The 12606-nt window shown below is 37.4% G+C and overlaps 2 protein-coding genes across 2 annotated transcripts; one reads left to right on the forward strand and one right to left on the reverse strand.

The window, feature by feature from the left end:
* Positions 1-224: 224 nt before the first annotated feature.
* rabl3 (RAB, member of RAS oncogene family-like 3) lies at positions 225-4512 on the reverse strand. Its single transcript, XM_060876064.1, has 9 exons — positions 4363-4512; positions 3822-3913; positions 2945-3074; positions 2682-2796; positions 2395-2545; positions 2212-2283; positions 1124-1162; positions 852-910; positions 225-590 (listed from the first exon to the last, which is right to left on the reverse strand). The coding sequence occupies exons 1-8, from the start codon at positions 4406-4408 to the stop codon at positions 854-856; spliced, it is 702 nt and encodes a 233-aa protein (XP_060732047.1). The 5' UTR covers positions 4409-4512; the 3' UTR covers positions 225-590; positions 852-853.
* Positions 4513-4715: 203 nt separating this feature from the next.
* Positions 4716-12228, forward strand: dnajb11 (DnaJ heat shock protein family (Hsp40) member B11). Its single transcript, XM_060876065.1, has 10 exons — positions 4716-4877; positions 5225-5381; positions 8048-8145; positions 9550-9682; positions 9937-10079; positions 10180-10262; positions 10370-10427; positions 10872-10983; positions 11078-11237; positions 11405-12228. The coding sequence occupies exons 1-10, from the start codon at positions 4804-4806 to the stop codon at positions 11467-11469; spliced, it is 1083 nt and encodes a 360-aa protein (XP_060732048.1). The 5' UTR covers positions 4716-4803; the 3' UTR covers positions 11470-12228.
* Positions 12229-12606: the final 378 nt, after the last annotated feature.

The raw sequence follows: 12606 nt of genomic DNA on the forward strand, positions 1-12606 counted from the left end.
ATCACTCGTAGTGCAAGCCATATCTCTCCGGCCCCTCATTTGGGATGCTTTTTATTAACTGGTCTCCATTACAATATAATTGAATAGCCCTAATACATTGTGTTTATAAACTATTTCCCTCCTATAACTGTGTACTCTATGATCAAAAAAGTGCAATTGTGTAACCAGTAAATTCATTCTAGTTATATTCCAGATACATTCTAGTTAGAAATAAATGAAGTCTATTTTGTTATCAATTGTTTACTGATGGAGACATTTAAGCATTTTTTGAGAAAGTAATGAGTAGATACAGTAAGAGTGCTGCAATGGTAAGGTTGCTTTATTTATGTTTCTATATTTATGTGAACTTTAGTTACAAAAGTACAAGATTGCTAATATAGCAAATATGCAAATTTATAAAACTGCATAAATTAAAATAATTAGTAACAATATAAAATCGTTTTTGTTAAGGATAAATCATTGCCATTTTGTAGCAGATACGGAGAAAGTATTTTGTATCAGCAAGTATTATGTGGCTCATCTGGGTGTTTAAAAGGGGTCCTTGGCTCCATCTTCATCTGTTTTACACATTTTCACCTGTAAATGTTTACCTGGAAAGGTGGTGTATAAAATGGATGGATGTGTACAGTATGTAAACACACCTTAACTGAATCTTATTCTGCAGTTTTACTCTGACAATCGCACACAAATAAACACGAGAAGTCTTTCAGCTGTTAGTTTAGTGGTGTTACTTCACAAACCTTCCCAGGACCACCTGCACCTGCATACTACATGCATACAGATATAGTAATGATGAGCTTAATTATACAGAACTCTAAAACCATAAGACTCTGCTGCCTCCGTTTTCACACCTTCAGTCGTAGTGAAGACCTTTGAAGTTGAATCGCTTCCTGTCTGTGAAGCCCGACATCTACAAACAACAGAGCAGAATGAGAAATTCACACCCACAGCAAGACATTACAAGAAAAGGTGACAAAAAATGGGTTTTGTGGTATTCTTTAGAAAGAAAAATTATTTACGCTACAAAAACAGCACACAGCAGTGATCATGGAGTTCATGACACTGTTCAAAGTTAAAAACTACATGCTGCAATACTATACACAGGGACAGAACACACTCTCACCTGACTCAAGTCTCTGCTGAAGTATCTCTTCTCTATAACCTGCAACATAAGTAAAAATAAATAAATAAACATTTACCGTTTGTTTACACTAGATGTTGGAATATGTAATACATGATTTAGGTACAATATAATATATTGTAAATTAAATATTCATATGATTAAAACTCTTATAAGAAATAATTTCTTTTTTAAATCCTGATGGAATTTATTATAATATTTATTAGTATATTATTATAAAATTTATTTATGTCCCATAAAATAAGTATACTATCACACATATATACTTTTTCAATTAATTATAACTAATTATAATCTACAATAATTAATCCCACAAGGATTTTTAAAATTTGCAATTGTGGAAATGGAATATTTCAAAATTACTGCAAATTTTGGGTGCAGATGTTGTCCAAGACACATCACACGACTTATTCAGCCAATGCGCTCTTTGATTCTAACATGAGTACAGCCATCATAGAAAGTAACTACATATTTGTCTTCACTGGCATGACTTTAAAAGAAAAATCCCAGGCTTGCATTTTACCCAAGTCAAGTAGTTTTCCATTGAAAAAAAAGCATAAAAAAAAGAAAATTTTGGGAAAAAAAGAAAAGAAAAATGTAATATTTTTGCCCCACAACAATCACAAAAACTATGAAATACTGGGGCATAAAACATGAAAAGTGCATAACTACTCAAATATTCTGCCCTGTTGATGGAACCTCAGCATATAATTCAGAAATACCAGTTTGTTGGTTTAGGTACAGGTAAATCAAGTCCACCCTGGCTTTGACAAAATGCCCTGAAATATATGTGCAAATGATGTAATATCCACTAGATGTTTGACTTGTATTGATAAAAGGCCATTTCTAAAAGTCTGTTATTCTCTACTATTCATTCATACGATCATAAACTGTATTTCAAACCTTGCACTGTTTATCATTATGTACTAAAGAAGATTAATGTTATATATTGATGCCAAATAATGCTGCTTGTCTGAAATCAATCAGAGGAAAGTGTGGTCAATAATGGGAAGTAATGAACGAGTAGGCCATCTTCAGTAGGTCTATCACAGATACTAGAGTTGTCTTACCTTGTCAAAAAATCTGCTAAGTTTTACAGCATTAGATGAACCAGCAGCAAAGTAGCGAGGATTTGTGCAGTCCTACATTACAGATAAATTCAAGAAAAACAGAGGTAGGAAACAAAATATATTTCTTCATGCCGTTAAAATTTTTCTGATATTTCTAGTCTCAAAACTGTTAGAATCACCCACCAAGTTAATCTCCTCTGCGTTGAAGTCTTCAGACAGAAAGGCGGTGCGAGTCAGAACGTCGTTCCTCTTGTTTTCCGGGATTTGATCGTACTTAGTGCCAATTAGCAGGAGAGGGATGGTGTTATCTGCAAACTGCTCTCTGTCATAATCCCTGCATGTCCACAGCAGTCACATTTAGTTATGTGCTTATATGCATGTATAAGAACAATGCAGAATTGTGCAAAATGTAAACACAATTATGCCTATTTAAAACCAGTTCCAATTAACACTAACTGAGTTTGACTCACCCATTAGACACAATGACCCCTGTAGGAGAGGAGTCTTTGTTTAGAGCCTCCATTGACCAGCGATACAGATTCTGGGAGGATTTTTTGTTTGTAAGATCATGAACTAGAACAATGCCTGTGAAAACATTTCAGTATCATTGATCTATCATTTCATAAGAACATATTTCTGAAATAATTCCAGAGCTACACCTAGAGGCCATGGTCACTATTTAATCATCAAAGCCATTTTTATACACCATTTAACAATGCTTTTGATAGCTTACCATTAACTGAATTGTAGAAAACGGCTCTGGTGCTTTTAACACTACTGGCGCTTCCCACAGATCCGCCAACATCCCACAGTTCTATGTAGTAGGTCTTCTCCTCTGGCGTGCCTTCTTTGTAGTCATGGACCTGCAGCAGAAGGCAGTCAACAAGGTGCACAGTAACAAAGCATCAGTATAACAAAAGTAACCAGACGGTCACAGATGTGTACTAATATAAGAAACAATTAGGAATATTTATTTATGTGGACATTACTCGAATGCAATTGGAAATTACTTGGATGCCAGTGTTCATTCATTCATCTTCTACCGCTTATCCAAACTACCTCGGGTCACGGGGAGCCTGTGCCTATCTCAGGCGTCATCGGGCATCAAGGCAGGATACACCCTGGACGGAGTGCCAACCCATCGCAGGGCACACACACACACTCATTCACTCACGCAATCACACACTAGGGACAATTTTCCAGAGATACCAATCAACCTACCATGCATGTCTTTGGACTGGGGGAGGAAACCGGAGTACCCGGAGGAAACCCCCGAGGCACGGGGAGAACATGCAAACTCCACACACACAAGGTGGAGGCGGGAATCGAACCCCGACGAGGTGAGGCAAACGTGCTAACCACTAAGCCACCGTGGATGCCAGTGTTAACATGTGTTAAATTATTAGACCCCCTTAATGACGTAAAAGAACCGGATTTTGAGCTTTTTACTAAGGAAAACATCTCATGTGCTGTAATATATACACAATATTGTCAGGGGTGTCAGTAAAAGATTCATTCTGTTTTGTTGATGAATTGTAAAACACAAGGTACATTATTGTTTACCACCAAAAACGGGGATAAGGACAGTATAGAGAAGTTATGAGCCTTACCCTGACGTCCACAGAACAGCCAACTGTCCATGAAGGATTTCCCAATACTTGGTTATGGCACAACAGATGAACTAAAGACGACTTTCCAACACCTGGAAGTGCAGTCAGTATAAATAATTAAGGAGGAGTATTAATTTACAGCTAGATGTGTTAGACAGCTCGTTCAATTTGTCTGTATAGCGCTTTTAATGATGGACATTGTCACAAAGCAGCTTTACAGAAATATAGAAATTCCAGACATAAATTTCACATCCATCTCATGAGCAAGCCAAAGACTTCCTGAAATTATATGAAGAAAAATAAACTGCGAGAAAACAGATTCAAAGGGAAAATTCTGAATAATGTGTAAAAAAAAAAGTGAATTATTAATTTTTTATTTTTTTCCATGAATTCTGGAACCCAGTGCGTTTGTCCTGTATCCTGTCAATCCAGGTCAACACACAGACACCATTAATAAGAAACACATTTAACTGGCTATATAAGAGAACATTAAGAGAATTTAAAAAAAAAACCTCATATCACGCCGATTTCCTTGCCTTACCTGAATCTCCTAAGACTAATACTTTTACTCTGTCAAGCGAGGACATTTTTATTTCCTCTATCACTAGCAAGGCAGTGGGGAGGCAAAAACAATAGTGCTTCCTGTTTGTCACAACTAATAGACAAAATACAAGTCTAACATCCTGACTGTTTTACATTAGGCTGTAGCAGCACAAAATGTTATATGCTGGATATCAAATCAAATACCCAACGACTCCCTATAGAATCACACTTCTTGCTGTGTGATTATATGATTGCTGAAATACCTTACAATGATATATGTGTAATATTATTTTTGGACCGGTTCTCTTAGGGACTCTTAACTTACTTCCGGTGTGAAAATGTGGGCGTGGTTTGAGCTAGAACAGGAAGAGTTCCCAGATAGACAACACAGAAAGCCGGTGTATTTTTTTTACTGGATTTTTGCAAGAAAGAAAGCCCTATGGCTGCTGGAGGGATGAAACTCTGGAGTTTATTCTGTCTCCTCTTGTGTTTAATAGCGACAGTGCTCGCCGGGTATGTGACAGTGGCTTTATTTGACATTTTCGTTGGTTTAAACCTAGCTGGTCCACATGTTCTTCTGTGATTGGTCGGTAATGTCCCGGCTGTGTGTGTATATAACAGCGGTTTAAGCTCAAAACGCTAAAATAAACACGTTTTTTTAAATACCATTATCCTGACTATACACCCCAGATTCTACTGAGGATATGCACAGGATCTGAACTTTTAAAATAAAGTAGATCAGTCTCTAGATTGTTGTTGTTAGTGTCACTCTTAACAGGAAATAACTAATGACTCTGTAGGAAGAACTCGAGAAAGTCATCCACAGCATAGTTGTTGTGATTTTTTTGTCTGTACTTTAGGAGAGATTTCTACCAGATCCTAGGAGTAAGTAAATCAGCATCTATCAAAGAGATCAAAAAAGCCTACAGAAAGCTGGCTCTGCAGCTCCATCCTGACCGAAACCAGGACGACCCCAAAGCACAGGACAAATTTGCAGATCTTGGAGCGGCTTACGAGGTTTGTGTGACTCTATTCTATTGGACTATTTTACTAAAAAAACGTGTTGAACACGTTTTTTTCCGCTTACGACATAATAGGGCCTCTTGATGTCTTTTAATTCTATCACGTGTTTAGTTCAACACACTCCGTAATGACTATAAACGGTGCATTGTGTCGTTATTTATAATAAACCGAGTCAAATGTATTCGTTATAATTCGTTCTATAAAGCTACATGTAACAGGCATGATTTCGTTGCTGTTAGAAACCCTGGAAGAATCTGATTTGAGGAGAGAAACGTGTGGCTTCTTCTGATTGGTCCAAACGCCAGCGGACTGGTATTGGTGAAATCCCGGTGTGGATTTCTGATGGCGTCCCTGAGGCAGTCACGTTGAATTGAATGCAAATGAAATCCTTAACTTATCAAATTTGCGTATGGTTGTTGCACCATGTAGTTCTCTAGGGAATTGAAATAAGGCAAGGGCGTCGATTTGTGTAGGGACGGTCCCTACCAATATCCAGGGAACACTCAATTGTCCCTAGCAATAATTCGACCAAGCATATATATATATATATATATATATATATAGCAACTGATGTCCGTCTGTGTCTTGTGCTTTTTTACTTTTCATTTAACATTTATACAGGAATCATTAAATAAGGTGAAAAATATTTTACAACAGCGTTCTGTAAAAAATAGCGCAACTTGTGGAACACAAACGTTTAACAGATCTACCCCCTGCAATGAATCCCGCCTCTGTAGCTCACCTCTCTAAAAGGATTGGCCTTTGCCTTTGTTGAGTCCTGCTCTCTAACCCACGTCACTGTTTGATTGGCTTTGTCTTTCTCGCTAATGTGTTGAGGTAGGAGGCTATATTCCGTTTTATGAAGCCATATGCAACGTGATTATGCAGCTACCGGTATGTGAGTAAGAAAGTATTCTTATAACAACAGTTTTATGCACAAAATACAGTGATGCCTCGAGATACGAGTTTAATTCGTTCCGTGACCTTGCTCGTATCTCAAATTGCTCGTATCTCAAAACAATTTTCCTGTTTAAATGAATTGAAATCCCATTAATCCGTTCCAGCTCGCAAAATTCCACTCCAGTTGTTTTGTTTGTGTTTTGAATATGAAAAATGTACAGTACCTGTGTGTATATATATGACAAATATTGTATAAAACATACAGTAATAAAAGAGAATGTTTAAAAAAATAAACTGGTTTTACTTTACGGAAGATGCGCACGGAGGTTGAGGGGGGATGAAACAGGAGGAATTTTGTCTCGTACGTACACTTTTGCTTTCGTTCACTTACTCGCTACTGTACACTCTTAATGCTACTTTACACTTAAATGGAACTTAACTAAACGTCACTAAAATTAACGAACTTAAATCAAGCATCGCGTTAGTTCTGGCAGGCCACGTCGTCAAGCGTGCATCAGCTGTTAATCAGCTGTCCACGACGCGCACCTATACGGTTACGACATCCATATTACCCGACAATTTAAATTCCCATTCATTGAGCCGCTCTAGCGCTTCGCTGCTGCCGTGATCTAAACTCCCTCCTCCAACCCCGACTCCACCATGCCGAAACCCGTGTTCGCTGTACCAGTTTACGTCATAAATCTCCACATATTTTACTCTCTCTCCCTCTCTCTCTAATTATTTAATTATTTATTTATCAATTCATTCCTTCATTTATTTATTTCCAAAAATGCGTAAGCGAGCATATCTAATACTATGCATGATTAGTGGTTCTGTTATACGGGGGTTTATTCTATTTTCTAGTCGCTGCTCTCCGCGCTCTGACCACGCATGCGCACGGACGGGCGCGTGGATTTTTGCCCAGAACAGAACCATACCGCCAACACTAACTGTACGCGTATCATCTAATAAATTCTCTTTTGACAAAGTGGTCCTGACAGAACTGAAATTCTCTTAACTTAACTGAACTTAATTGCTACAATTTCTGTTTTCTTTACATTAATTTTGCTTAATTTTCTTCATCGCTTTTCTCTTCACTTGTTTTTGCCTTTTTTGTCACTCTTTCCTCACTAACATCTGCCGGTCGTTTTAATAAAAACCTGTCCATTCGGCATATCAGATGTAGTCACACAAGTTCAGATTTTTTAACGGATCCAACGCTCAAAACGGATCCGAAAATTACGGATCCGCAGATGGTCGGCACCTCACGCAGCGCCTTTGCGACTCTCCATAGGAAATGAATGGCTTCCTGTTTATCGGCCGTCGTTTGACGTGTGTAGTGTAAAGGCAGCTTTAACTGAGTGAGACGCGGAGTGGGAAGCTGAGGCGGGAGAAACAGCGCACACGTGGTTGTTGGAGATCTTTGTTTCGGCGGCAGCAGCTCGGATGCTCGTATCTCAAAAATTTGCTCGTATCTCAAGCCAAAAATTTGGTCGAATCACAGCTCGTATCTCAGAAAATTCGTATGTCAAAGCACTCGTATCTCGAGGCATCACTGTACGGGGAATGTTTTCCCCACCAGTGTCAAATAAATTATGTCCCCACCAATGACAAATAAATTATGTCCCCACCAATGTCAAAATCAAACTTACGCCATTGAAATAAGGCATGACATCCATCTGAAAGAATATTTCTCAGACTATTTCTGCTGCCATTTTAGAATAAAACAACCTGTGTGATTTGGTTTGTGTTGAACTCAGGTGCTGTCTGATGAGGAGAAGAGAAAACAGTATGATGCTTATGGAGAGGAGGGACTGAAAGAAGGTCATCACAGCTCACACGGTGATATATTTTCTAGGTATGCGTTTAAAGTGGTTTATAAAATACACATTGAAATGAATTGGAAGCCTTTATATCGCACATAAGCATTACAGCACAGTGGGATTCTTTTCTTCACGTATCCCAACTGAGGAGGTTGGGGTTGGGCGCAGGGGCGGCTATGACACTGTACCCCTGGAGCAGGGAGGTTTAAGGGTCTTGCTCAAGGACCCAACAGTGGAATCTTGGTAGTGCTGGGGCTTGAACCCTGATCCTCCGATCAACAACCCAGACTCAGAATGTTTATCAAGTAAAGAATTAAACCACAAAATAATGCATGACTCATTGCATAACACACATTTACCATCTAAAGTGGACTATAGTCTCATCAAGTTTTTTATTAAAAACATCAGTGTACCTACACATACTTGCATGAATGTGTAGGTACACTGATGTTTTTAATAAAAAAAAAAAAAAATTAATAAAAAGTTCTGTGGACAGAAGATACTGGCCAGACTTGTTCAAGCTGACAAAAAGCCACTTTATAGAATGCATCCTAGAATGCATTGAACCTTGAGGTAGATGAGCTACAATAGCAGAAGACCACATCAAATTCCTCTCCTTTCACTCAAGAACAAAAAGCTGAAGCTGCCTTGGGCACGACTCACCAAAACTGGACAGCTAAAAACTTGGAGATTCACAGTACAAAAGTGCAAATGAAAAGTCTGCAGGGATTGCATAATGTAATCATGTCACTATGGCCCAGAATCTTAAAGGAATGTTTCCACATCTTGTGGAACCATGCTATGAAGAATTGAGGTTGATATTAGTATCGTGTTTCTAATAAAGTGCTCAGAGATTGTATTTCTATAACATCATATCCTGAAGTGTTTGGTTTCTCTTATACCACAGCAATTTGGAATTAAATTATCTACACATACAAAATTGTATTAGACATATTTAATTTGCCTTCAGACCCTGGTTTAAACTGTTCTGACATATTTCACTTTGTCACATATTCGGTCTGATATGTATTATTGGGTGTAGCAAACCTGTAAGGCATTATAAAAATAATGGAGCATGCGGCTACTCGCATTATTCATGTTTTGTTCTTGGGTTTTGCCAGAGCTGGGTTTTGCAGGAGCTTGATTTTCCAGCTTGTTCATTACTAATGGGCATATTTAAAAATGTTCACTATTAAGCAAATGAACTCAAAAATGAACATTTACTCATTCAATCCAGGCTATTTTTCTCAATAGTAAAGGCTGTTATTACAGGTGATCGTGTTACATTACATAGTGAATACAAAAACCGTGTGTGTGTATATATGTATATAAAATATATTACACAGAATATACAGTCCTGGCCTAATTTCTGCTGCAAGACATAATCACTGGTATGTATTGTGCTGTGCCTTAGCATTTTATTTTTTATATCATTGCAGTTTCTTTGGGGACTTTGGGTTTGTGTTCGGTGGAAACAGACAACAACAAGACCGAAACATTCCAAGAGGAAATGACATTGTTCTAGATCTTGAAGTTACACTTGAGGAGGTTTATTCTGGAAATTTTGTAGAGGTATGATTTTGAATGAATCATACACTTTCTCTCACCATTTCACTAAAAGCAATTACAGATACACAACTGGATTTGGTAATGCACATGCAAACAAATTCCAATAACGAGTACTTGGATTTTAATTTGCAGGGATACATAGTAGACCTTAAGGAATGTGTAATTATGTGATGTGCTTATTTAAAGCAGGAAATCTAAGAAACTTTGCAGTGTCTCTCTCAAAACTGTAAGTTGGTTGCTCTTCTCCCACACTGTAGGTGGTGCGAAACAAACCTACTGCTAAAGAGGCTCCAGGCAAAAGGAAATGCAACTGTCGCCAGGAGATGAGAACAACACAGCTCGGGCCAGGACGCTTCCAAATGACTCAGGAAGTGGTCTGTGATGAATGCCCCAATATTAAGTAAGTCTTACTACATTCATGAGAATAAATACAGAAGTAGCATACACACACACACACACACACACACACACACAGTAAATAATGTTGACACTGTTGGCAGACTTGTGAATGAAGAGAGGACACTAGAGGTGGAGATCGAGCAGGGAGTCAGGGATGATATGGAGTACCCCTTTATTGGCGAAGGTACAATCTGACAGTCCAGAAACTGCGTTATTTATCACACTTTAATTTTTAATATTTTCAGGTGTAGCCCAAAAAATAGTACTTTCTTTTTGTTTCCTTGTTTGCAGGTGAACCCCATGTTGATGGAGAGCCTGGAGATCTTCGTTTCCGCATCAAAGTCTTGAAGTAGGATCATTGTTTTCACATGGGTCCACATGGGTCTAACACTAAAGATTTGTTTTACTGTTATTTTTACTTTGTGTGAAAGACATAAAGTAGGTCTTCTCAGGTGCTCGATGAGTTGTATTAGTATTTCTGCATTATTTTAGCCAAAAAAAGGTATTTAAAGTCACTATGCTACAACAGTATGCTGTCAAACACAAAGCTAAAACATATACATGGAAAGGCTGAGAGTTCATCCAATAAACCTCATAAACAATAACTAGTGATAAAGATTGATTGTTGATGATAAAGTTGATTGTTTAACTAATTAAGGGCATTGTAATAATTGTTATTTGTGCAGACTTAATGGAGATAAAATATCTTGAGTGCTTTAATCCAGGTTTACAAACAATTTTTTTGTGCATACAGATATGCATCCTTGCTTATTGTATATGTTTGGTACTCTAGGCACCCAGTGTTTGAGCGCAGAGGCGATGACCTTTACACAAACGTCACCATCACTCTGGTAGAGGCCCTGGTTGGTTTCGAAATGTATATCCCACATTTGGATGGCCACAAGGCAAGCATCCTTATTGCTATTCACATTTCAGCTTTATGCTGCTGTGTCACTTTGTATAATCTATTAGATAAATTGTGTTTTTCTGGTTTTACAGGTTCACATTGTTCGAGATAAAATTACCAAGCCTGGAGCTCGAATCTGGAAGAAAGGTGAAGGACTTCCCAATTTCGACAACAACAATATCCGTGGCTCGCTTATAATAACCTTTGATGTAGACTTCCCCAAGGAGCAGTTTAATGAAAAGGAGAAAGCTGGTATGGCAATAGTAATGATTTATTTATCTAGATCTTTTTATGGGTATTATATAGTAATATATATTACCTGCATATTTTTTGAACAAAATCTCTTCTAAAATTTCATCTACTGACATTTCCTGACTGATTTACCGTCATAACCATTGTTTATCTCTTTTCTTGTGTAGATATAAAGACGTTGTTGCAGCAGACACCATCACAGAAGGTTTACAACGGTTTACAGGGATACTGACCAGCCAACAAAACCAGGACTGATTACCCTGTCAAATTCCATACACCATATAAAGACACACAAAGAAGCAAGCATGGAGGGTTTATTTATTTTCTAAGATTGTACTCAGGATAAGTTGTCTGTACGGTGTTTTTTTATTTTTGAGTTGGGAATTTTTTAAAAACAGTAAGGTTATGGAAAGCAACTAGTATTTTTTTAATCTTTTTTCTCCCGTTTTTTTCTTGTTGGCATTGGTAATTACATATTCATAGTTTGCATTACAGTTTGATTGTTTTTTTCTTTTTGGCCAACCACTATTTAGTAATGTATCAGTACAGTACAATACCTGAGCTGCCACAGGTAAACACAATGAGAAAGACTGAGGCTTTATTTCAGAAGACTTTGGATGTTTTCAAAGCCAAATAGTTCTCTTCCTAATTTTTCCAAAATGGATTTATATGAATGTTTTGTTTGTTTGAAAAAAATTACTCTAAGATGTTCTTCCTTCTTTGAGTATTTTTTTTCCCTTATTGGGTCATGTTTGTTCATTGTAAGATATTTCATCCATCCAATTTCATCCATTTCAATTTTTAACATCAGACGTTGCCTCCATGACCTTGCCTATGATTAAAATTTTGCATCCGCTCCCACTTAAGTCCCACTCTGGTATGTTTCCACCAAGGGATATTGCTACACTAAAATTGCCCAGGTGGCCAATAGGAGGAAGGTTTACAACAATCACAATCAGACCTCTATTAAAGGTTTATAATGATGTTTCAATCTGACTTTTCTTTTAAACACATTTTCTCTTGTCAGGCCACATGTCCAGCCTAGGGTTAAAATGGTTGATTAAAAGATCAGGTGAATATTTGTTTGTAGGAATGAGGCTTATATGGAAAAAAAAAACGGTTATTTTTCTTAAGTAACTATTTGCTTGTGTAACTAAAATGTAAAAGAAAACCTTATAAATGATAAAATCACTAAAATATTGAGTAAATTATGACTAAAGTTATTTTGGATGCCAGTAGAAACAAAGTGTACAAAGCAAGGCCATGAGTGACTGATACTTCTGCAGTAGTAATCCAAAAGAGAAATCTGAATTGGGTAGCTACTTTAAGTTGAGAGCAAAATTGGAAGTTCTCAGCAAAGCTAAATTCA

This window comes from Tachysurus vachellii, chromosome 8, assembly GCF_030014155.1.
Source record: "Tachysurus vachellii isolate PV-2020 chromosome 8, HZAU_Pvac_v1, whole genome shotgun sequence".
In the NCBI taxonomy this organism is placed as follows: domain Eukaryota; kingdom Metazoa; phylum Chordata; class Actinopteri; order Siluriformes; family Bagridae; genus Tachysurus; species Tachysurus vachellii.

Bases quoted from the DNA above. Each gene is read 5' to 3' on its own strand.
- rabl3 (XM_060876064.1), bottom strand. From the start codon at position 4,408: ATGTCCTCGCTTGACAGAGTAAAAGTATTAGTCTTAGGAGATTCAG. The intron at 3,075-3,821 runs GTAAGGCTCATA...CTTCTGCTGCAG, and splicing joins GCTGTTCTGTGGACGTCAGG to GTCCATGACTACAAAGAAGG. The intron at 1,163-2,211 runs GTAAGACAACTC...CTTATGTTGCAG, and splicing joins TTAGCAGATTTTTTGACAAG to GTTATAGAGAAGAGATACTT.
- dnajb11 (XM_060876065.1), top strand. From the start codon at position 4,804: ATGGCTGCTGGAGGGATGAAACTCTGGAGTTTATTCTGTCTCCTCTTG. The intron at 5,382-8,047 runs GTTTGTGTGACT...TGTTGAACTCAG, and splicing joins ATCTTGGAGCGGCTTACGAG to GTGCTGTCTGATGAGGAGAA. The intron at 10,263-10,369 runs GTACAATCTGAC...CCTTGTTTGCAG, and splicing joins GTACCCCTTTATTGGCGAAG to GTGAACCCCATGTTGATGGA.